Source organism: Lissotriton vulgaris, chromosome 8 (genome assembly GCF_964263255.1).
Source record: "Lissotriton vulgaris chromosome 8, aLisVul1.2, whole genome shotgun sequence".
NCBI classification, from domain to species: Eukaryota; Metazoa; Chordata; class Amphibia; order Caudata; family Salamandridae; genus Lissotriton; species Lissotriton vulgaris.
Genome location: NC_141696.1, coordinates 203,377,023 through 203,403,851, shown reverse-complemented (window position 1 = coordinate 203,403,851; position 26,829 = coordinate 203,377,023). Strand labels below are relative to the sequence as shown.

At 41.2% G+C, this 26,829-nt stretch overlaps 1 protein-coding gene across 1 annotated transcript in view; it reads left to right on the top strand.

The window, feature by feature from the left end:
* Positions 1-26,829, top strand: part of NOX4 (NADPH oxidase 4) — a 727,367-nt gene that overhangs the window by 661,479 nt on the left and 39,059 nt on the right. Inside the window, exons 15-16 of the mRNA XM_086933983.1 lie at positions 18,409-18,517; positions 25,701-25,769. Coding sequence (XP_086790109.1) covers positions 18,409-18,517; positions 25,701-25,769 — 178 coding nt within the window. The remainder of the gene's footprint in view (positions 1-18,408; positions 18,518-25,700; positions 25,770-26,829) is intronic.

Genomic DNA, 26,829 nt, shown 5'->3' with positions numbered 1-26,829 from the left:
GTCTATACAATATTGTTGGAGGCCACCTCGGATGACATCTGTAAAGTAGAAAGTGCGTGGGCAGCTAAATTGGACATTAGAGCTCTCTAAGAAATAGTGCAAACCTCAAAGCCCAACAGTGTTCAGACTCTATTTTACCCCAGATAAACTTTGGGCGTGGGGGAAACGGGATAATAATAAATGCCCAAGGTGCGATCAGGGACCAGCTGATATAATTCATATGTCTGCTGATTGTGGTAAATTTCTGGCCCTGAAGGAGGGTATGGAACAGTTTTTATGCCAAAATCTGGGGTGGGAAGTATCTCTAACATCAAGCATGTTAATATTGGGGTTTGATGAAAGATTACAGCTAACCCCTACTCAAGGGTATTTATGTTCTATGGCGACAGCTGTCTATCGCATTTTGATTGCTACTATGTGGAAGGATGTAGATCCACTATCATACCAGGCATGGTATGCTAGACTGTATCATATATTTAATCTAGAGATGGCACTGTATGAATGTAAAGGTCGGAGGGGGAGGGCGTGGGATCGACAGGTTTGGGGTTTATTGATGGAAGAGTAGGGGGAAGAGAGGCAGAACGTCTGGATATTTAGCTTGTTTTGGTCTGCATCTAATATATGTTTTTACTGTTTGGCTGTCCCCACTCTCTGTTTCTTTTCTCTCCCTTTTTTTTGTTTTTTTTTATTTGCTGGTCTCATTTTTCCGCTTCTTTCTGGTAAATACAGATTGGTTTCTATCTGCTTGTTTGGAATATGTCACTACTGGTATGTCATATATATAAAAAGTGTGTATTTTTTGCTTCCTGGAAATCAAAAAATAAATAAATAAATAAAAAAGGAAAATGGCATTACGAAGGGGCTACAGATGCCTGTGTGGCCCCTTCTGTAACACTGATAGCACAGGTGCACATGCAGCATCAGAGCTATCAGGAGAGGATGTTCCCTCATTTGCATGTGGGCATGGTCCCATGCAAGTGAGGAAATCACTGTGCCTCTGCGCCCATGTCGCATTATAGATGCAGGTGCCGACAGAGGCAGGTCTTTTGGAGATGCACTCACAGTACAGCTCTTGAATGCAACCCCCTGGAATGGGAGGAAATGAAGTCCCATCATCCTCCCCCAGACACTCCTCTGCAGACGGGTGCAGTCACTCACTGCATCTTTCTCCCCTCTTTAAAGTGCAGGTGGCATGTGCCTGCACTGTAGAACACAGAGCAGCTTTGAAGCATCCGCTCCATATTTCACTGAATGCGTTGTCCCCAGGATAGCACATTCATTGTAATAGGGCACACTGTCCCTGTTTGCCCTCAGCGCATAAGTGTTTGAAAGATGTGCAAGGTGCAGACAGGGACTGTGGGCTCCTTCTGTAACACATCCCCTGGGATCTCCAATCTTTTTAATGGTGAGAGCTACTTCTGATCTATGAAGAACATCTTGAGTTACTGCTTATTATATAATGGTACATAAGGATCAAGGACGTAACAGAACTACTGCCTGACCCCTGTCACACTAACTGACTCCTTCTTACAAATAGGTCCTGTCTTTATGTTATCCTATGTATTTTGATGTTTCAGTACAAACTACCAATCAAGGAGGACATGTGCACGGACTTACTACTTCAGTTGCTAAATTCTATGTTAAATGGGGGCCAAGTTCCTAACTCGTTTACGGAAGGCTCGGTGGTTAGCTTTCCTAAAAAAGGCAAAGATCGTAAAGACCCCAATTCATATAGGCCCATTACCTTACTCAATACTGATTATAAGATTACAACAAAACTGCTCTCCTTGCGATTTAACTCCATGGCGGCTGCGGATCTTATACATCCAGATCAGAATGGATTCATTGCAAGCCGCCAACTTGCAACGAACACTCATTTTTTAGTAGAAGCCTTAGATTATTTTGAGATGAAGAAGATCCCTGCTTTAATTTTATTGTTTGATGCAGAAAAAGCTTTTGATTTGGTGGTTTGGAACACACTTTTTGTTATTTTGACACAATTTGGCATTCCCACACAGATTATTAATTTAATTCAAAATTTGTACACGGGTGCTAAAGCTAAGATAATTGTTAATTCGGCTTTAGTAGGTACAGTCTTAGTTCAGCGAGGGACTCGACAAGGCTGTCCTTTATCCCCCACTCTTTTTGCTTTCTTTATTGAGCCTTTAGCCATAGCAATTCGTAATTCTCTAGATATAGTCCCTCCTGTTCCTACTATGGCCAAAATTAAAATGTATGCAGACGATATCATGCTGCTAATCAGACCAGATATGAAATCTCAGGTCTCCGCCTTAAAACTCTTTGAGGAATTCGAAACCTTAGGTGGCTATAGGATTAATAAAAGAAAAACCGAAATTTTAGTCTGTGGAGGGAAGGATCTTAATGTTCACCCAGAGTTAGTCGGATGTATCAATCCAAGGCCAAAAAGATATTTAGGAATTTTCTTTTCGGCTTCGGTCGCAGATTTATATATACTTAATTTTGAACCTCTTTTGCGGAAAATACATTTAATGTTTACTAGGTGGAGTCCTCTGCCATTATCAATCTTGGGACGGGTGGCCCTGATTAAGATGTCCGTGCTTCCACTGTTTAATTTTTTGTTTGCAGCTATTCCATGTTTTCTTCCTGCAGCCTTCTTTTCAAAGGTAGAATCTTTATTTTCTGGTTTCATCTGGGCAAAAAAAACAGCTAGACTAGCATTAAGTACTCTCTATACAGATACAAAACAGGGTGGGCTATCTCTACCGAACATTAAAGATTATTATAGTGCATATTTTGCACAATATCTAGAGCGCTTTAAGAATGGAGCGCAAAGACCTAGTTTATTTATTAATTTCTTCTTTGACCTTATTTGTAATGATACCCAGACTCCCTTCGTTTTGCAAATTCCGAAATCTCCAAAATTAGTTCGATATAAGATCATGAACTGGTTTTTTAAACGACGGGATGCTATCCTCAAAAGATATTCCCTTCCACGCTTCAACTCTAAAACTCCTCTGAAATATGTCTTCAAATACACAGAAACTAAAATAAGTTCAGATATTGTTATGCAATGGATTCATCGAGGTTTTAACAATTTATCAGATTTCATAAGGGATGGAGTCTGGATAAAGCCGTGCGAGATGCAACTATTGATTCAGGGGAATTATCTGCTAATAGGTTCTTATATTCTGATTTATAAAATGCTGGAACAACTGGACCCAGGCAATCTTAGTTTACAGAATCAGCTATGGGAAGATTTGTTTGTGGTCGTGAGGTCCAAGAAACCAGGGGAATGGAAACGCTGTTTAGCTCTTCAAATTGAGATAGATGTCATCCCGAAAGCTATTAAAAAATGGCAAGATCAAGAACATCATGTTCTCTCTGTAAATGTTTGGAAAACGTTAAATGAGTTAAACTTCAAAGTGTTACGGGGGGCTAATTGGAGAAGAATGTTATTTTTTAATAAATGGCTGCTATATTATACACCAGCCGCTATCTCAAAAATGTACGTTAACACATCTGCCAATTGTTTTAGATGCCAGCACTTTTCCCCTGCTAATTGGTCTCACACCATAGTTAACTGCCCTAAAATTGTACCCTTTTGGAATGAGTTATTTAAGTTTCTACAAACTGATTGTAAGATTCAGATTTTATATAATGAAAAGTTGATGCTCTATGGGTATGATCTCGAATTGGAAATTGATGATCAAACCGTCAAATTGCTATATATTGCAATGGCTGTAGCAAGGTCGTTAATACTGCAAAATTGGAGATCAACTCAGGTCCCGTCGCTCCAAGCATGGCTGCAAAAGATAAGAAATGTTAGAAGAAGTGAATTTTTATATGCAAAACGGATAGGAGGGTTGAGGAAATTTGAAAAGACTTGGGATTCGTTTTTTGAGTAACTATGGATCTGTTTTTGCTTGGTAAAAAGTCGCCCTATAATGTTTATTATTATTTTTGTTATTTCTTTTATTTCAATTTATTCTATGTTTGTATTCTGCATGTAATGTTACTTTACAGATGCCTTGTTTCCGATTTTTGACATTGTATATATCGGCTCAGATTTTTAAGAATCCAAAGAACTTCAATAAAAAATTGTTTAAAAAAAAAAAAAAAAAAGGAGGACATGTGCATAACCTATTAATGAGGGAGCGTGCGTAAAATCTACTTTTCCCAGGGCCCCCGCTGCACTGTCTTTTGATGAATCTCTGAGCACGTGATGCTGATTCATCTCCCATCACGTGTTAGCACGTGAGAAGCTCTAAGCGTGCCCGCTTCATAAGCCGCTCTTTCCAGTCGTACCAGACACGCCTAGGTGGAAACGCACAAGGTACCTTTTGTGTAGTGTGTGTGTCGTATGCCTCCATTGGGGCAATGACTGTGTTTGTGGACAGCACCTGACCTATTGTGTATAATTTTACATACTTCCAATCGGATTGCACAAACAAGTGCAAGTGGCTATCACAATGAGGGTGTATGTGTGTTGGATCCTTCACTGTTCATTTTGTTAATGGTACGAGGTAATGGAAGTCTTGGTCATACTCAAGGGACGCTTTCATTCTCTTTAAGTATATTGAGAATGGAACGCCAACGACGCCTCTTGCTGAACAGCGTCCCACTTGATGCTGATACATCACGCATCACGTGTGCTAGCACGTCCGAAGCTCCATGAATGCCGGCTTCATAAGCAGAGTGGCCGTCCATTCCAACTGTAGCAGTGGCTGGGAGAGGATACGTTTAGGTGGAAAAGCACAATGTACCTTTGAGATTAGTAATTGGGTGTTGTATGCCCCACAGTACCTATGATTGGGAGCATGGTTGTTTTACCTTATCTCCTAACCTATTAAGTATAATTTTACTCAGCACCAACTGGGTTGCAAAAACGATTGCGAGTGACCAATAAATGAAAGTGAATGTGTCCCAAGTCCGTTACTATTCATTACGCTATGGGTACAAGGTTACTGGGGTCTGGATCATACTCAAGCCATTCAGCCACCCATTGGCAATATTACTCATGTAGACCATTTATTTTGAGCAGCTCTTGTCTATGCTATCTGTTGGGACAAGTATGCATCTGGGTAATATCACCAATTTATGAGCGGGCACACCATCATCTTAAGCCCAACCTGTATTAATCAGAATCCTTGTGTCCATTATACTCGAAATGTTTACGCTACCTTTCTCATTACCCTTCATAATTCTCTACTAATGTGTGAATTATAAAGTACATTGTTCCCCTCCCTAACCAGGAAGCCAGCATCCCCTATAATCTAGGGGAAGGGGTAGTTGCCTCTGTTTGTAAGATAAGGAAGTGTTCATCTCCTTATGATAACGACAAAATTGTATTGTTCACATTGCATGTGTGTTAGTTTTGCAGGTGCATTCTCACATATTACATGTGTTAACTTTGCAGTGGTGTGCTGTGTTGTGTCACCGGTGTGCCCACATTATGATTATCATGTTAAGGTGTGTCTTATGTAGGGAAGTCAGAAATAATTGTTTCTTCTTTTTAATCTAACTCAATAGGTTAATATACCTCCCCCTCTACTCAGGTAGGACTCACCCGGGTCTGTGTTGGTTTTAGCATTATAAAGTTCTGCGACTAGGCTGAATTAAGGTATTTAGAGATCATTGACCCTGAAGAATGCCCATGACCCGATAGGGCTAAACAGTAGGGCAGAAACATGTTGGTCTAGAGAGACGGTGTGAGCCATTGTCCTCAACACATTATCTTGCTTCAGTTTTTAGTCATACCTGAGGTCCCCACCTACTAAAGGAGATATTCCGGGGAACCACAAGGTAGGTATTTCTAATTTATCTGGATCCCATCTTTGTCTTTATCTAAGAACTCCCTCCATATTTCAGTCGATATGGAGGTTAAGTTCGCCCAGGTGACACTGTCTAATGAGGGTGGGTAAGGCTGCTGATGATAAAACATGACACACATATGTGTGTGAGGCTTCCTCTTCCATAATAATGTTCTTCTCTTCTCCTGCAATTCAGGCAGCAGTTCTGTGATGTCCGAATTGGACTCTGACGTGTCCTCCTAAATAGGAAAACAGTCAAGTTTCCTTTGTCTATAGCTACCGTGCCTATTTGTGGTTGATTAGGGCGGATGTACGGTGGCCTGATCTCCCCCTCTTCACTTGTAGGTTAAGAGACATAAATATAAAGTCCAATGTCCTAGGGCACCTACTCCTGATGCTATCAGCAAATGACATTATTGGCATAAGAGCTGTAGGTGAAAGGTTTATCTGAAAAATTTTGTCCCTTTAATTTTTTTATGTTTCATGTGTGAACAGTCTCTCACTGGGGTTTGTGGGTTTTTTGTCATGCAGTACATGAGATGATAGTACTCTCGTTGTGAGATCTGGGACCCAAAAGACTTCAATTATCTGGCTATATGCTCTACAGTTCATTGTTTGATGTCCAGAAACTGGTTCTGCCTTAATAATTTAAAATTAAGGGTATGTACATGCAGGCATCAGCATTATACAAGTAGGCATATGTCTGCAGCCACCCCATACTCCTTATTAGATCTCTGAGACAAAGATAAACCACAAATTAATGAGTGAAGAGATTGCTTTAGAAAGTATTGTACTTTTGAGAAAAAAAAGACACAAGAGGAGGAAAAAGGAAGTGAAGAAAGAGAAAAGATGGAGGAAAAAAAGAAAGAATGTGAGGAACGAGAGAAGAAAAAATAAGAAAGAGAGAAAGAAGGGACAGATGGAAAGAAACAGAGGAGCAGAAAAGAGAAAAAGGAATAGAAACAGGAAGAAAAGATGAACGGTGATGAAAGAATAAAAAAAGAGAGGTGGAAAGGGGAAAAGAAAATGAAAACGAAAGGAAAGAAAGAAAGGAAACAAGGAATGAAGGAAACAAGGAGAAAGGAAACAGAAAAAAATGAAGAACTACATTTTTCTCAATAGGTTATTTCTATCTATGGAACGAATGACGCCCACATGTCAAAACCCATTGGGGTTGGAGTGACCTTTCCTGTAACCGACAATTAAACCACGATCAAACCAAGATCCATGACAGCCCTTGCGTGGAAATCCTAATGAACTCGGTTTGATCCGTTTCTGTTACGAGCACTAGGCCTACCAAACAAGTGGTGCAGCGTTTTTATTGGCTCAAGTGAGATAATGCTGGTTGTTAGGAATTTTGTGGATTCCTGCAGATTCTGGAAGTTTTCATCACAGAAATATACGGGAAATGCATGATTTTAGGAAAGTGTAGGTTTTGCAGGGTTTTCTGGGTAAGAAAACCTCATGGGATTCATGCAAGGCACACCACCATGGATTCCCTTGGTTGTCTACTATTTAAAAAGTGACTGTGGTTAGAGGTTTTCCATGGATGGCGGACGAACAAGGCCCCAAATCCTGCAGCTAATCATATTGCTAATCCCTCCAAATAGCACTTTAGGGCCATTTGTTTCAAGGTCTCTGGGCCCACCCACACAAGTGAGGTACCATTTATATTGTGAGACTTTGGGGGAATGCTGTGTGGTAGGAAATGTGAGCTCCCGTCAGATTCCAGAAGTTTAACACAAAGAAATGTGAGGGACAAATGTGTTTTTACTGATCGTTTGAGTTTTGCATGGTAGTGTGTGCAGGAAAATGGTGGGGAATGCATTTGAAGCACACCACCCTAGACTCCCCCATATGTCTAGTCTTCAGGTCTGTCTGAGTCTGATAGGTTTTACCAGGCAGAAGCCTACCCAAGCCCAAAAAGTGCAGATATTTACCATTGCAATATTTGAAGTTATGACATCAAATTGTATCTAGGAGTCAAAAAGAATAAGTCATTCAACATGGATCACAAGACCAATACCATACAGATAACACCAGTGGGAACACAGCATGCAAGCTGGTATACAATGCTGGCCAAGTCAAGGCTCAAGAGCATGTGGAGAAAGTTCCCATCAGAAGCCACACTGTACCGCCCTCTTTCTCATCATTTGGGTTCTCCTTACCCAGGAGACAAAACGGCCGGTCTGATGTTACCGTGACCGATATAGATGTGAAAAGTGGGTAGTATATGTTATTCAAACGTTGAGGTGGCTACTGAAAAAAAGCAGTGTGTGGTGATAGGAGTGAGATAGTGAAGGGTTTTGTTAAAATTAGGTGAATCGGGTAGAAAAACAATTTTTATTAGTATCTCCCAATCCCTAAGGTTAAAAGGCAAGTGCAAGTGCGGGTTTGAAATAATAACCATACTTGATAGTGGTCAACATGTTTCTGCATTAAGAGAAAAGAGTTTCAAATGCATTCTTCAGGACCTGTTGTTTTAGAACTACTGCTTTACGTGAATAATAATAAAAAAAGATATCACCTGAGAGTCCCAGGTTGTGTGCTCAACCATATACTGTTACCGCATCGTACCACACGGCATTGGATCCAACAGAAAGACAAACAAACAAGAAAAATAAAAGAACATGAGTGTATCATATTCCCGCGGTTTGTTTGGAATATTTTATCAAATAGAACCTCAGTGCAATGACGCCACATTCACACATACCGGAAAATGAATTCCAATATAGACACTCACCCATACGTGGTGGTTGAGGAGCTTCACCCCACCTGGCTGCGGCTCAGGTATGAGGAGCACCGCTCTAGAAATGAGTTTTAAAAAAATGAGTTTAAAAGGAGAAGGAGGCAATCATGGCTCAGTAAAATCCATCGAATGGTACATGGATTGCTTATGAGTATCCCTGCTTATACTGATCCTGTAGAATCAGAAATTTGACTATTAACTCAGTTAAAGTCTCAATGTTTTGTATAGTATAGTATATTTCATTGTATATGTAAAGTGTCACGGTAGTCCAGTAATGCCTCAAGACGTCCGTCTTGTAGTTTCACAAAGAAAGAAAGACAACCCACTGGACACATATACACAAAAACATGAATCCCTGGCTTATTCGGCGCATTTTGCAATATGCTCGGTTCAAAGTCTACAGGTATGCAAGCCAACACGCTTGCGCTACGTTGCCTATGCGTATATCTTGCCGTCTCCATAGAGTACAGTTGACGAAAGTCGTCTGCCAAGCAGTTCGCGCGCTAGCGTGTTTAGGCACGCGGATACAGGGCAGCCGGCTTACCTGACTGTCGGTGTCTCCTGACAGTCGTCCGAACTGTCTGGGGGGGCACCGGTTGTCTGAATGGAGACGTGTTTATGCGTCCGCTTTCGGACGATAGAGTCACGTGATCGGCTATGGTCACGTGACTCTAGGAATGCCGGGAATTGTAGTTCAAAGGACGTATCGCCGTGGTTTGTGTAAAAACCAAACATTAAACCTGTTCTGTGTGTTGAAAAACGTAACGTTAAGCCTGTTGTATTTGCTTTTTCGTTTTCTAACCACTTATAATGAATTATAGGGAGGCACATTATTATGTGTAGAAAAATTATTGTTTTAGGACAAACAGAGTTTTAATGGGATTAATAGGACTCATTCATTGGAATTTATTATCCACCATAATATATAGTGTATTAACGCCGTCTAATATGTCCAAAGCCTCAAGAATAGGTTGTTCAATTAGTTGATATTCAGTGTATGTAATTTAAAGGCGAAAACCAAAGGCAAAAAACAAAGGCAACAGCAAGTCTATTGGGTCTATATGCTGGACAGTGTATCATGGTAATTTAGAGGGACATCCAAGGTATCGGCTCATTGAGTCCCTCCTTATCACTGTTCAGTCTGTAGACCCATTTCTGTTCAATTTTGAACAGAAAGCGACTAATGTCAGTGCAGAATTCGGGAATCTGTGGTTGTTCTAAGACGGTCCAACAGAATTCGTCGGGGCCATGTCCTTTCTCCAAAAAATGTGCAGTTAGGCGAGTAGTCTGTTTGCGACACCGTACTGTACTCTTGTGTTCTTGTATTCGCGTCCTTATTTTTCTAGTCGTCATGCCAACATATCGAAGTTGGCACGGACATGTTATCAAATAAATAAGGTTACTGCTGTTACAGTTGGTGAACCTAGTTTGTGTCCATGGTCTGTTTGTCCCTATGTCTATGCTGGTTGATTTGCAAGTCTGGGGACATACTGAGCAAGCCCCGCAGGGATGGTGGCCTACGACAGGTGGCAGGTCCCACAACGTGCCCACTTGTCTTGGTTCTTTGTTCCGTGGGCGTGTGTGGACTAACTGGTCCTTGAGATTTTGTCCTCTTTTAAAGGCAAAGAGTGGTAAAGGGATATCATCACCCCCAGTTTTTAAGATCGACCAATGTTTTTTTATGATCCTTTGTACTTGATTGGATCTGCTGTTAAATGTATTTACAAAGGTGATACGGTTGGTATTTTCTTTGGGAGGATGTATCTCAAGTAGAGATTCTCTGTTGTTGTTAGATGCCCTCTTTTTGGACTGACGAATGATTTTCTTTGGGTAGTTTTTCTCACTGAGTTGTTGTTCTAGATTTCGCGAGTGGATCTTAAAGGCCTTGAATCTGAACTCTATCGTAAGCCGATGGCCAGGAATGCCCTTCTGAGATACGATAGTTTTCACCCTCGGGCATTAGGAGATAACTTACCTTTCGGCCAGTTTCTTAGAGTGCAAAGGAACTGTTCCAGTAAAGAGGCCTTTAAGATCCACTCGCGAAATCTAGAACAACAACTCAGTGAGAAAAACTACCCAAAGAAAATCATTCGTCAGTCCAAAAAGAGGGCATCTAACAACAACAGAGAATCTCTACTTGAGATACATCCTCCCAAAGAAAATACCAACCGTATCACTTTTGTAAATACATTTAACAGCAGATCCAATCAAGTACAAAGGATCATAAAAAAACATTGGTCGATCTTAAAAACTGGGGGTGATGATATCCCTTTACCACTCTTTGCCTTTAAAAGAGGACAAAATCTCAAGGACCAGTTAGTCCACACACGCCCATGGAACAAAGAACCAAGACAAGTGGGCACGTTGTGGGACCTGCCACCTGTCGTTGGCCACCATCCCTGCGGGGCTTGCTCAGTATGTCCCCAGACTTGCAAATCAACCAGCATAGACATAGGGACAAACAGACCATGGACACAAACTAGGTTCACCAACTGTAACAGCAGTAACCTTATTTATTTGATAACATGTCCGTGCCAACTTCGATATGTTGGCATGACGACTAGAAAAATAAGGACGCAAATACAAGAACACAAGAGTACAGTACGGTGTCGCAAACAGGCTACTCACCTAACTGCACATTTTTTGGAGAAAGGACATGGCCCCGACGAATTCTGTTGGACCGTCTTAGAACAACCACAGATTCCCGAATTCTGCACTGACATTAGTCGCTTTCTGTTCAAAATTGAACAGAAATGGGTCTACAGACTGAACAGTGATAAGGAGGGACTCAATGAGCCGATACCTTGGATGTCCCTCTAAATTACCATGATACACTGTCCAGCATATAGACCCAATAGACTTGCTGTTGCCTTTGTTTTTTGCCTTTGGTTTTCGCCTTTAAATTACATACACTGAATATCAACTAATTGAACAACCTATTCTTGAGGCTTTGGACATATTAGACGGCGTTAATACACTATATATTATGGTGGATAATACATTCCAATGAATGAGTCCTATTAGTCCCATTAAAACTCTGTTTGTCCTAAAACAATAATTTTTCTACACATAATAATGTGCCTCCCTATAATTCATTATAAGTGGTTAGAAAACGAAAAAGCAAATACAACAGGCTTAACGTTACGTTTTTCAACACACAGAACAGGTTTAATGTTTGGTTTTTACACAAACCACGGCGATACGTCCTTTGAACTACAATTCCCGGCATTCCTAGATTCACGTGACCATAGCCGATCACGTGACTCTATCGTCCAAAAGCGGACGCATAAACACGTCTCCATTCAGACAACCGGTGCCCCCCCAGACAGTTCAGACGACTGTCAGGAGACACCGACGGTCAGGTAAGCCGGCTGCCCTGTATCCGCGTGCCTAAACACGCTAGCGCGCGAACTGCTTGGCAGACAACTTTCGTCAACTGTACTCTATGGAGACGGCAACATATACGCATAGGCAACGTAGCGCAAGCGTGTTGGCTTGCATACCTGTAGACTTTGAACCGAGCATATTGCAAAATGCGCCGATAAGCCAGGGATTCATGTTTTTGTGTATATGTGTCTAGTGGGTTGTCTTTCTTTCTTTGTGAAACTACAAGACGGACGTCTTGAGGCATTACTGGACTACCGTGACCCTTTACATATACAATGAAATATACTATACTATACAAAACATTGAGACTTTAACTGAGTTAATAGTCAAATATCTGATTCTACAGGATCAGTATAAGCAGGGATACTCATAAGCAATCCATGTACCATTCGATGGATTTTACTGAGCCATGATTGCCTCCTTCTCCTTTTAAACTCATTTTTTAAAAACTCATTTCTAGAGCGGTGCTCCTCATACCTGAGCCGCAGCCAGGTGGGGTGAAGCTCCTCAACCACCACGTATGGGTTAGTGTCTATATTGGAATTCATTTTCCGGTATGTGTGAATGTGGCGTCATTGCACTGAGGTTCTATTTGATAAAATATTCCAAACAAACCGCGGGAATATGATACACTCATGTTCTTTTATTTTTCTTGTTTGTTTGTCTTTCTGTTGGATCCAATGCCGTGTGGTACGATGCGGTAACAGTATATGGTTGAGCACACAACCTGGGACTCTCAGGTGATATCTTTTTTTATTATTATTCACGTAAAGCAGTAGTTCTAAAACAACAGGTCCTGAAGAATGCATTTGAAACTCTTTTCTCTTAATGCAGAAACATGTTGACCACTATCAAGTATGGTTATTATTTCAAACCCGCACTTGCACTTGCCTTTTAACCTTAGGGATTGGGAGATACTAATAAAAATTGTTTTTCTACCCGATTCACCTAATTTTAACAAAACCCTTCACTATCTCACTCCTATCAACACACACTGCTTTTTTTCAGTAGCCACCTCAACATTTGAATAACATATACTACCCACTTTTCACATCTATATCGGTCACGGTAACATCAGACCGGTCGTTTTGTCTCCTGGGTAAGGAGAACCCAAATGATGAGAAAGAGGGCGGTACAGTGTGGCTTCTGATGGGAACTTTCTCCACATGCTCTTGAGCCTTGACTTGGCCAGCATTGTATACCAGCTTGCATGGTGTGTTCCCACTGGTGTTATCTGTATGGTATTGGTCTTGTGATCCATGTTGAATGACTTATTCTTTTTGACTCCTAGGTACAATTTGGTGTCATGATATTGTGTTTGGGGCGTGTACCTGGTTAGTCGTTAAATCTGCCCTTAGACCCTCCTCTCATTTTCTGTTGTGTATAATATTTGAAGTTAGCCACACTTTCCTCCTGGCCCATATGTTAAAACAAAACCCAAATGATTCAAATTTCCTCTTGCTTGCCTTTGGTATGGGATGCTTTAGTCCACAGAGGAGCAGAACTATTGTTGAGGTTTTAGGGGCCTTATGTTAGAATGGGCAAGACCCACCCCATTGTTTTTATTAAAAATGTATATTGCTATCATACAGTGCAGGGGGGGCAGATTGAGGGTGATTGCCTCCTTTGCCCCATGATGCAGAAAGACTATTGCCCATTTACCTGGGCGGCGGGGGGAATAGCCATGCCCATGCAGGACAGCCCCACCCCTATATTACAAAAAATCCCTGTATTCCAGTGGGCTTTTTATCCCCAGGGGGCAGATCAGGAGTAATTACCCCAATCTGTCTCCAGGGGGCAGGGGGGTAGGGGGGGGGCGAAAGACTGTGTTAACATTTATTCGGGGTGGGGGCATATCTATAGAAAAATAACCCTTTTGCCTAGTAGGCTTTCTGCCTCTGGGGGGGGGAGGGGGGCAGATCAGGTGTAATTGCCCCATCTGCCCCACCCAGGGGGGCAAAAGACTGAAATAAAATATTTAGTGAAGAAAGAGCACAAGCCCTTGCCCAAGGAGCTGCTCCCCATATTACGGGTGTCTAGTGGGTGGATCCCTGCTTAGGAATAACTCTCCTGCGACGAACCCGAACCAGGGATCCACTGGGCAGAGGTACCATTGGAAAGTGAGGATTAACCTTTCCAGTGATACCTCTCCCGTTAGAATGCTCGGGGTGAGATAGCCTTGAGCACTGATTCAGTGAAAGTAAAACGAGCCCATCAGCCACTTTTACTGCAATGACGCCAGCGTGCCCTGCGCACTGATCGGCATTGTAGTAAAAAAAAAAAAAACTGCTCAGGAAGCTGTTGCCAAACAGCATGATGAAAATATAAATAAAGGACCAGAGGGGACTTTAGGTGCCTCACGAGTGTCAGCCAATGGCCCCAGCACCGACACTGACGGCCACACCTATAGGGTTAATATGGGTTGTGCATACATTTTACCCAGAATGTCCATTAAGTAATTCTTTGTTTCCATTGTATTCCCCCGATATAAATACTTCCTTGTCAGGATTTTCAGTGTCATGTGTGTATCTATTTAGGTCTTTATCACAGGAAGCTGAACTGATGGCCAGATATTCACATATGATTTTAGTATGTTTGCTGAACTCTAAACCAGGCTTGAGCACTTGAAGGTTTAGTTGCTCTTGCATAGATTTCAAGTTCCTTCCCTGTTGGATAGTCAGGTCCTCAAGCAGGATCTAGAGTTCCTTTGATAACCTGCTAACAGTCATGTTTTATTTATTTTCTTTTGCAGTGGAAAAAAGATCTGTTATTTGGTAGTTTTAAGACTATACATTTATGTGCAATACACTGTCCATTATATTTCCCTTAATGGGCTAGCCATTATCTTTTTCCTATTGTCCATCGTGTTCCACAAGTTCCCAAAAAACGTTGGTTTTCTATCCTTTAATGATGATGGTTCTATACTCCATGTTTTTCATTCTTGTATTTTATTTTACGCATTGTATTTCAAAGCTGTTTCTTATAATCTTTTATAGGAAGTTCTCTTTTTTTCATTTCTTTTATATATCTTTGGTTTATGTGTGTTCTTGAGATATACCTTTATTTCTTTATACAATGATAGTTTTATTTTACAGCAGCTGACCAAATAAACTCATTGTTTTTAATTATTACTTTTTTAATTTTCCACATTTGCCTCCTTTTTTAACCAAATTCAAATTAATGGGAGATTGTATATGGTCATTACGACCACTACTATCATATAGTCACTACCATAAACCTTACCTACTCTCATATCACCATAGGGTTGTTTTACCAGGGAGAAAGTAAATATTGATTACAATAAAACCATCTGAAGGGTTGCCAGAATGTGAATTATTCCCATAATTGAATTCAATTTCCCAAGTTTCTTGTAAAGTTAGTACAGATATTTTGCTCAAATAGATTTGGATCTAATTTTTGTCAGTTCCTCTTTAGATCTGCAATATTCCGCAAAATTATATTCAAGGTGTTCCTGCTAGAAACCGTACAGTTTTGTCAGTGAAGTGTCTGCGTTGATGGCAGCTGCAATCCAATTCCAGTCTGTCTCTATATGCTATATGTCTGGGTGTTTCTTCTTCCTCCACTTCAGCATACATATATCTCTCTCAAACCATTGGCCTTAGGTTGGTGTCCCTCCCATTGAGGTGTAAACCATCATCTGATAAATTTGAATTGCTCCCTTGTTCAATAATCCCCATTCCCTCCAGATAGATTTTCTGTTCGAAATATATGCCAGTTTTCCTCATTTACAAGGACATCAAACCCAAGTCATCTTACGTCATCAACTGATCAAACAATTTCTTAAACCAATGAGTTGGAACTAAAATTAACAATCATTATATTTACATGTGTATGTCTCTTCAAAATATATATAGGTCTATATGCTTAGAGTTGATTTTGCTCAAACTTGGTACTGAGGGTAGAATTAACAAAAGTCCTCCACACTCTAGCAATGACGTACATTGTGCACAAAGCATATCACCACAATGTCATGCATCTGTGTACAATTAACATGTTTAATGTGAGTTTTGTATGCATTTGCAGCAACATATTTGGGGATATGTGTTTAGCCGTAGCTGTGACCCCCGCGGTAACAGTGGTTGCATTGTGATACAGCGGGGAGAATCTTTCTGGCCTCGGCGGTTGGAAAAGGCTTGCAAGGATGGCGGTCAGACAGCCAGTCCAACTGGCATCGTAATGACCTCTTATTTGGGAGCTCCATGATGAAATATCTCCTCGCTCATTATTTATCCTGTTTCCGTCTCTAAGGCAATATTGTGAAACTTTTTTTAATCGGAATAGTCAAAAGTAACGTTCCATGGCTGTATTACAGAAATTGTGCCCCAGTGGAGCAATGGGTGTGTGCTCCTGCTTTGAACGCCCAGGATCACTCTGGTATTACAGAAGGGACCGCAGAACTTGCTTTTTGTAATACTGACTGATAGTGGTGGTGCACATGTAGCGCCAGCACTATCATGAGAGGGCTGTCTCTCATGTGGATGGTGACGTGGCCCTCTGCAAATATGGAAATCACCTTGAGTCTGTGTCCGCACTGTATTACCAATGCTGGAGCAGAGGAAAACATCCTCAGGAGGTGTACTGACAGTGTGCCACAAAATCGAGTCAAACTGTCAGTACGCCTCTATAAGACATCCTTCTCGAGGAAAGAAAGTGGGTCCCATGGTACCCCAGACACACCCCTGCAGGCAGGTGTAGTCACTCACTACACCTGTCTGCAAGGAGATCTCTCTCCCATCTTGGAAGAGCAGGTGGGTGCCACCTGTGCTGTGAACCATGCAGCGGCTTTAAAGCAGCCATTTTATATTTCACTTGCATGCGAATGCTCTGCCCCCAGGGCAGCCCGTCCGCATACACAGTGCTGCAGCCACATGCGGTGCAGTTAGTGAATGTGCCACAAATATAAGTAAGGAAATGAAATGTACCAAAACTCCGATTTGTACAACATAGGAGTGCGGTCCTTTGAAGACCAGTGCCCCTGCAAATACAGCCACTGCAGTGCCGCAGCTACAGCTGCACCGAGGTGACTTCTGATAGGTGCATGTCGCACTGCCCAGTCGGGGGTCCAGAGTTATCAGCGCCTGCTTGTAATTCACCTCACCATTGTTCTCTCGGCTCTCAGAAGGCTGCAGGATACCGCTTCGCCTCTTCTGCTGTCTCTGCCTGCCACTGTTTGTCGCGCATGCGTACAATGTAAGGCATAGCACGCATGCGAGACAAAGAGTGCGAATTGACCCACAATCGCACGACAAACAAGCATTTCTTAATGCAATAGGATGCGTTTTTAAGTGAAACCTATTGCATTGGAAATGGGAAGGTGGGGGTCCAGGAAGGCACGAACAGGAGTAGAGGGGAGAGGGGGGGGTGAAAAATTACGGACTGCGGGAGGAGGCAGGGGGGGGGAACACAGGAAAGGATATAAATGAAAACATGGCTGTCAGGAGGAGGGACTGACAACCTGAAAGCAAATCAAAATGCAGCATTTAAGATTGAAGCCAATGAAAAACATAGACACGAAGTGGGCGGAGCTTCCCCATACAATACTGTATACAGCATCTCTCGATGAGACAGCGCATGCGCTGCCTAGCCGAGACCTAAAGACCAATGGAGCTCCATGCATGGTGACACGACACTCATGACTGGTGGCGATTTTGGAATACTTTTGAGTTTTTAAAAAAAAACCAAAGTTTGTGCATTTAGTAGCGCAGAAAAATAACAGAGTAGCCGAGGAGCAGTTAGCAGCTGCTGCTGAGCCCGTCAAAAGAAAAAAAAAAGCTTTGACAATGACAAGAAGAGAGAGGAGCAAGCAGGGGCCGTGTAATGGGTATTGTCTGGCACTCGTAATTGTAAGAGCACTTGGCTGCAAATGAAAAAGCAACAAAATAAAAAAGGCAGCACACCTTAAAAAAAGGTAACTACTTTAAAAAGAAATGTAAAATCGGTTACAAAGATTGAATTAAATGGAAAAAGTATGTTAATACTTTTCCAAGTAGTCCACATGGGCTAAATGCAATGGGCAGTGACCAACGATGACCAACAACCCCATTGGTCAATGACTAACGTCATCTCAACAGCATAAGCCAATGGCTTAAAAGGGGATGTGTAAAAGCTGCTTTCAGTATTATGTATGTACATATGGGTATATTGTTCAATGACATGAGACAGCTAGTATTGTCTACAGCTGAGACCCTAAAACTGGTACCACACAGAGCAGTTTATGTAACCTAACCTCTAGTGTATGCTTATATTTAGTTTACTTCTCCCACAAATTTAAATCATTTTCAATGTCAGATGTAGTTAACAATATTTTCATTTTAAATTCACTATTGTTATTTTTTTGTGTGCTTTCAGCCTTAGGATTCATTTGGTGTAGAGTCCTACAGTTAATAAAACATTCATTCGATGTTAATAAATTCGCCTGAATTGTTTCTTTGGTTAATTTGGGTTATGTTCACTTTGCAGAAGTTCCTGGGAGCAGTATAAGCTAAGGCGACTCTACTTTATTTGGGTGTGCAGGGACATTGAGTCCTTTCGATGGTTTGCCGATTTACTATGTATGTTACATAACAAGGTAAGCCTACTAGTCAATTGAAACCTGTGTTTTGTTCATATCCGAACAGAGTTAAGCTGTGTACTTCAACACAGTGTGTCATGTCAAAGCCATGGCTGTAAAGTGTTACATCAGAGAAACCTACAACTTCAAATCTTCTGCACATTATTCTAAATAACTATTGGGCTTCCAGTCAACAATCATAAAAATTGTCATATTTCGGTCACTAGTACTTATAGACACAGCATAATAAAGAAGTAATCAAAAAATGAAATCTGGCAGGCCACATATGATCTAGCGGAGACAGAGAAGTTCCGATATATACAGATTACACATGCATTACAGTAACTGATACCACCAGACACAAACCCGGAAGACTCCTCGCCACTGGAGGATAGGCTCCTGACTGATCACCTACAGAAAAAAGCAATTTCGCTAACATACAAAAAAATAATAAACAACAGACCAGATCTTACAGGGACCCTGAAAGCTAAGTGGGTGCAAGAAGTAGGAGAAATGGATGAGGCGGAGTGGAGAGAGGCGCTTGCTTCCCCTAAGGAAGCAGCCATTCCTTCTAGGCTACGATTAGTGCAGCTCAAAATTTTGCACCACACATATTATACAAGAGTGCTCCTCCACAGGATAGGGAGGGTGGACACGCTGCACTGTCTTAGAGAATGTGGGGAAATGGGAACGTTCTATCATACCATCTGGAGTTGTCCCAGGATAGTAGGATACTGGATGGCAGTAATGAGGACGCTCTCCCAGGTGACGAGGATCACTGTGTTGCCAAGTCCGAGATGCTGCCTCCTCAATATTTGGGACCCAACAGACTTAAACACGACGGCCCAGGACTGGGTGACGTTAGGTATGACAATCGCCAAAAGGAACATCGCGCAGCGCTGGGGTTCTAGGGTTGGGCCCACCCTCGCTCAGTGGTGCAGAGATATGGACCTAGCTATGGTTGCAGAGCAGCCAGTCTATATTCAAAGGGGATGCCTGAAAAAGTGGGAGAGGGTATGAGGGGATGGAACACCTATCGAGGATGGAAATGTGAACCCCGCCACCTGAAGATTCAGATTCTGATGTCAGTTATTGAGCTTAACATGATGTATAATTTTATGCAATGTGCCCCCGCAGTAGAGGGAGGGTTAAGAAGGGGAAATGTGATGAAAATGTTTTTCCTTATGCAATATCAGAGACTTGGTGTGCTTCTGGCACTAATGTGTTTACAAGATAAGTAAAGTCCATTGTCATTGAAATGCACTGGAAACTGTTCAATAAAAACTGTTTAAAATGTTTTATTAAAAAAGAAATATTTCTAGCAACCACTACTTTACAAACACAATAGTGCAAGTCTTGACCCAACATCACAGCAATAAAAGACAAATCATGCGGCAAAAAAAAAAGGAAATCTGACTGAACAGAGGTTAAGACAACTGTCCTTTTGGTACGTCTTGATTCATAAGAAAGGCAATTGCTGGGTTACAGCAGTAAATTAATCTGTGAGTGACCTTATCCACAGGCCTTGACCCTGAAGAGGTCTCATCCAAGGACCGTGACCTGGAAGTGATGTCAGCCACAGACCATGACCCAAAGTTGGACATACAAGTAGAACCTGACCCACAAGCTATGATCTGAAAGTGACACCATCTACAGACCCTAACCTGGAAGAGAGATCAACTATGTGCTTGACCCAGAATCCCTGCCCTGAAAGTAGACTCTATCATGAACCCCTTTTAAGACCAGATAGAGCAGGAAGTGTTCTACCAGAAAGTGACTTTAATATCTGAGCACCCCAGGGGTCAAATCACACACACCCTTCAACCCATCCCACTATACAATGCACAGAATGTAATATGATCTGTGTGAGAAGAGTTTGAATGTATCTTCCCCCTTCAACCCATCCCATCATGCACTGTGCAGAAAATGACATCTTAGAAAATCACATTGGTGGTAATTCCAATGTTTAGAGCCCAGGGTGTATATGTAAGGAACTCTTGGCACTGTCTCAATCATAGCCCAGCACTCACTACATGAAAAAGACACTGCCACTGCTATGAAAAGTTATAGCCAGTATTCAAATACAACTAATAATCTCAGTAAATCTCTTATGCACACTTGAAAATCACAAAAGCAGATGGAGGTAAAGTTACTGGTTCTAAATTGTCAATGGTCACCTTTCAGATTTTTGTTATTTTTAACCGCGTAAATATCAGCCTTGCTCAGTTCCTAGTTATCTGAAGTTCATAAAGCCTACATTGAGAAAACTCCCAGTTGTAGCAATTATGACCTTGATATTCAACTTTCTTCATTGCTCTTGTACAAGAACACATTTTGTCACTGTATAGATACTGGTTTTGATGCTTATAACCAAGACTTGCTGCCTCAAATTCAAACACAATATTTGAGTGGTAGGTGGTACCCTGTTCTAACCATGTACCGCATGGATACTGCTCTGAGCCTTTGGTCACTAGCAGTTCCAGGATGGTGACAGATTTACACTCTAGCTCTAAGTAGGTATAGTGGTAATATAGACTAAGTGTGTCTATAGTTGTCCATGAGTGGGACCTATCTGTTGATTACCATATTGAGTAGCATGAATCACATCCACAGCATGTCACTGGACCCCGATAACTCACTCAAATGAGCATTGTGTCCAAATGTGGAACATGTAAGATCTCCTCTGTTCTGACATAGCATGACTTTGATAGAACTTCAATTAATGATTGTTGTCATGAGGTGGAGGAAGGAAAGGGATATAACTGTGTATGTGCCCCATTGGACATATTACTCACTATTACTCATTTTTTAAATGTTATCTTTATATTTGTTTGGACAGTTAAGTAATGCACAGGATGGCTGCATCATGCCATGTAACAGGGAAGCCTCTTGAGTGGACCGTGAAATGAAGACAGCTCTTGCATATCAACACATGTGATCCACAGCGACTGAAACCTCAACCTATTCACCTAAAGGCGTTTCACAGCTACTCAGCAACTGAAACCTCAAAGTATGACTACAGTTTGATATGTGCTTTCCTTTGATCAATATGCCCAGATCAGAGCAATAAGAATTATGCCAAGCATGAAAAATACTCACCAAATTCTATATGTACGGACACTCTTAGCTTCTTCCACATCCCAACTTAAATCAGAATTGGCAATTTGTATCTACAACAACAGCAAGGTCATGATACAAGCCTTGCATGGCAATCTGAAACTGTTTAACTTTCCTTTAAAAATGCTTCTTAATATAAAATCTGGCAGCAATAAATGCAGCAGTCACAAACTCCCCTCACTGTCATAGATGTGCTGTTTAAGTTGTTCATGCCCAAAGTGCCCTTAGTACCCATTTATTGAGCTCTCTCTCTATCCAACTGTTCCTCCATAACCACTAAAACCCCCACAACAAGAATTCCTGTCATACTTCCCCTCCCATTCTCCCCCTTTAACATGAGTAAACACACACTTCTTCTCACAATTCCTCTTGAAAGACCAGTAAGTCTTCACCGACCCTCATGCGTATCTCTCTTTGACTCCTCTATAGAACTCCTTCCATTTTATTAGCACATACACACATGAACTAGCACCCACTACTCAGACCACACACCTCTCATCTAACAAAACCTAGCAAAATCCATTAACCCTCACTCGCACGTCACATCGACCACCTCACACACAACACACACTACTTGTCCCAATCTCAATCCACTCGGATCTCTTACAACTCTTATCCCCTATCAAGCACCCATTCTTCGCTCCTACAAAAGTATATCCTATGCATTCCACCCCATTCTCCCTGGTAAGCAAAATAACTTGATGCACACTAACTGCCACACCAATGTCCCAAATTTCCCAATCCTCACAACAAACTTCTCTCATTTGTTATGAGAACTATCTGCCAACATTCAGAACACAATTGTTTTTAAAATGAACATCCTCATGGCAATAATAGAATCTCTGGCCATGCGCTATATAAATGTGTATTCAATTCAATTCAATTCAGTAAGCACTATCCACACCACACTCTGCAAGAAGAATCTACAAAAAACCACATCTTTGAAGCCAAATCCCAGGTAATCAAAAAAGCTAGACCAAGCTATGAATCAACGAGAAAAACTATTCAATGTTGTCCACAGAGCAGTACCTGTGGCACATCCACCTATCTTGCAAGGAAATCATTCTTTTCAGGGGGACAACAGCAACAAAGAAGTTCCGTAGCAGTTATGGGAAGGTGTGGGAAACATAGGGGCATATTTACAAGGAAATGGTGTGCCATTTCCAAAACAGAGGGATCCCCCGTATTTACAAGGATGCTGCGCACCCTGTGTTTCCCCTAGCGCTTGCACTAAAAATAGCTGCTTAGCGCCAACACAGACACTCTTGCTACATAGTGCAAGGGTGCCTGTGTTGCAGGGATGATTGTTTATGTGCAGGAGAGTGTCCCTTCCTTCACATGAACCATCAATAATGACGATGTGTTACTTCTATTTGTGCTGCATTTTGCAGCACACATAGAAGTAGCAAATCGCCATTAATGATTGTTTATGTGCAGGAAGGGACATCTTTCTGCACATAAACAATCATTAATGGCGTTTTGCTATGTGTGCAGCAGAATGAGGGACACATAGAAAAAGCAAAAACGAGGAGAAATGAAAGTATTTCTCCTTGTTACTCCATTCTAACGCCTGCTTTTTCATGGCCTCATTTTATGGCACTGCCTCAGATTTATTTTAGGAAAGATTGGGGGCCCCTGCCTAAAAGGATGAACCCTGGCAAGGAAGAAAGCGATTTTGTAAGAGAAGCACAATTAGCACCGGGTTTTTTGCATGTTTTTACACATCCTCAAGACGCCTGATTTTATCTAATATAATTCAAATAACAATTATGTTTCTGATTAAATTTTACTTTATTAGATATATTTTTATCCTTTTTTTCTGCTTTTTATATATTATATTTTTATGTGCAACAAACCATTTCTTATTCACATTTACAGAGTACAGTGATTATTTGATACAGCATTGTTATTCATAACTATATACAGAAAAATGTCCTTAAACGTGTTTCGGCTTGGCCTTCCTCAGGGATTTTGTATATATTCTGTACCATTGATAGCTGGATGTGAAGATATAAAGATCGACTTCAAAGTGGAGCCCACCGCCTGCATGTGGCTCCTTCATAAAGCGGTAACACTGGATGACTAGTCCTAGTTCATCAAGTGACGTTTAAAATGGTGACATCATAAGGATATCTATGATAAATGAGTATGTGTCTGGTCTCACAATGTGGATATGTCCGAATGGCAACTGGATTCTTGATTCTATAACTGGTCCTACAGTCTTGTTGAAACTGATAATCTTTAAGGAGATGATCAGATGTCCAGGATTTTTTTCAATTTCATGGTATATCCTGAATGATTGTAAGGTTCACTTGTGATTTAGCGGCATCTCATCTCAGTATGTGGCGGCGTTTAACGTCAACCTCGCGCTTTATATAGTTATGAATAACAATGCTGTATCAAATAATCACTGTACTCTGTAAATGTGAATAAGAAATGGTTTGTTGCACATAAAAATATAATATATAAAAAGCAGAAAAAAATATATCTAATAAAGTAAAATTCAATCAGAAACATAATTGTTATTTGAATTATATTAGATAAAATCAGGCGTCTTGAGGATGTGTAAAAACATGCACAAAACCCGGTGCTAATTGTGCTTCTCTTACAAAATGACTGCCTCAGATTTACCCATCCTTGTAAATCTGGGGCAGCATCAAAAAGCAATGGGTGTTGTAGTGAAACGCTGACAGCAACACACATTGCCCGCCCCTTTAATGCAGTAAACTGCGTGAAAGGGTACCATATTTACAAAGCGTTGTTAAGCCACAAAAAGGGGCCTAACCACACTTTGTAAATATGGAGCAGGGCATTGCGCCACCGGAACGTCAGTAAAAGTGATGTTTCCATGGCACAATACCCTTGTAAATATACCCCATAACCTGTCGGACAGCGGAAGTGTTTGAGATCCCAGATTGTCTTACTTATTTACGAATGTAAAATGCAAGTTGAGTTCCAAGTGACTCTCTAGTGGCAACCTTTTGGATAGTATTGGAGTGTACTGGGTAACTTTTTCGGCAGACGCCATGTTTTTGTATTGAGTTTAATATCAATTACATCAAGCTTTGTGGGTTTTTGATAAAGTTCTTTATCAGTTAAAATCCTTGCACACACTCTAATCCACGTAATTATGCACTGTTTTCCTGAGTTTCGATTCCCACTTTTAAAGGGCATTGTTCTTTGTTTCCCTGATTAGGTAGGCCTTTGCCTGATTGGAACCTATTAACTTGAACTAGTTGGAAAAGTAGGAACAGTTTCCTAAATGACTCCACTTTGGGTATACAGTCAATTTACACCCCCAAAACACAGATGACCCTGGGAAGCAAATTAGATAAAGGAGCTTTGGGGATGCAAAGTGGAGAAGCCCAACACATGGATGAAATGAGGGAACTTGAAAATTTAAACAGGAAAGTGTAGAAACCAGGACTACAGAAAGAAAATGTGAAAAATCAAGTGCCCCACTCTTTTATGTGATCAGTTTATTTAGTTCAGCCAGTTTGCCCATGGTAAGGTTGCCCACTACTTATTCACTGTACTAAATTTGCCACAGTTTGTATGCTTGGAACTTGCCATAATGCTCTGTATGAAACTTCAAGACTATGTTGCATCTGTACTCATATGGATTCGCTGTTTTTGAATATTCTCATCTACTACTTTTAAATGTAAGTGAATTATACCTTTCAAAGCTCATTCATTCCAAACATTGTCTCTGCAAAATATTCTCATTCAGTTCTCTATGTTCTGCTGTTGCATTATCTTTAATAAATATCTTATCTTATGAAATGTCTTATCAGTGTTGATGACATTATTACGCTTATGTCACTACGCATGTTTATCTTGTACGTTCTAATGATAACAAAATTGAGCATAAAATATGCACTAGTGGAAATGATTTTCATATTTAACATTCCGAGCATGATAAGCCCTGCGTATATGTCTATCGTGAGCATTATGTATATATGACTGTGATGCTAATGTCTGCTAGAAGCATGAAAAATCTGCCTTTTAGGCACATTAGGAAAAACAAATTATACATAGCTTATCCACTTATTAAATCAGGCTTTCTTTTACATGCTCTCTCCAGCTCTGGCAGGAAAACCGACCTGACTACTTGAATATCCAGCTGTACCTGAGCCAAGCAGATGGAATACAGGTAAGAGAAAAAATATTATAAATAAATCAAATATTTTGGGATACACCTGTATGTAACGGAGGCAGACGACAGCTAAAGAGACGCTTGCAAGGAAAAGTAGCTGCTGACAAAATGTACCCTGCATCCCCCTCCTGGTATTTATTTAATTTATTTTTATTTTAAAGTTTTTTTATAGTGCTGGCTAGACCCGGTGATATCAGAGCGCTTCACATGAGCATCAGATCATAGTTACAGGTTACATTGTTACAAAGGTTACACAGTTATTAGAGCATGGCAACATAGTTACTTGTAAGGTCGAGATAAACAATAAGCACAAATACGTATGTGGAAAAGTAGGCAAGGGGAGAGATTCAGGGGAGGGGGTTGGAGCAGGGGAAGTGGACAGATAATGAAGGTGGGAAAGAGGAGGGGAGTGTGAGAGACACAGCATGGAAAGAGGAGGGGAAGGGCGAACGGAACACAAACCGGAGACGAGTCAAAGCAACGTCCAAAGTCCAGTATGCTGTGATCCCAGGGGAAGTGCTATCACTTCCCTAATCTATGTTGCGAGAGGCTCCCTTTACGCAGTGGACTCTCTCAGAGGGGTCTCTTAGACTCCAAGGCCTACATGCGGGATCCTTCCCCAAAAAGGAGAGAGGGAGTGCTTTGGCAAGGGGTGCCATACCCTACCTCAGCTGTGAGCGGCTTCCTTGGCACGGTGGACTCTCTCAGCGGGTTCGCTGAGACTCCAGCATATAAATATTGGATTTGTCCCCAACAAGGGGAGAAGGAGTGCTTAGTCAAAAGGCAAAGAAGGACAGGGACCTAGGCGGTGTAGCAGGCAAGGTGGAGAGATTCAGGGGAGAGGGGATAGGGGCTAGGGAAGTAGACATAGAGAGAAAGAGTACTAAATGGGAACATATTTAATTAATGAGTTTTATATAGCGCTGGCTAGACCAAAAGGAATCAGAGCGCTTTACATGAGTCACGATAATGTTGCAATTTACATCAGTTAAAAGTTACATAAGTATCAAAAAAAGCATTTAAAGAACATATGGGACAAGGTGGATGGAGCAAGGAA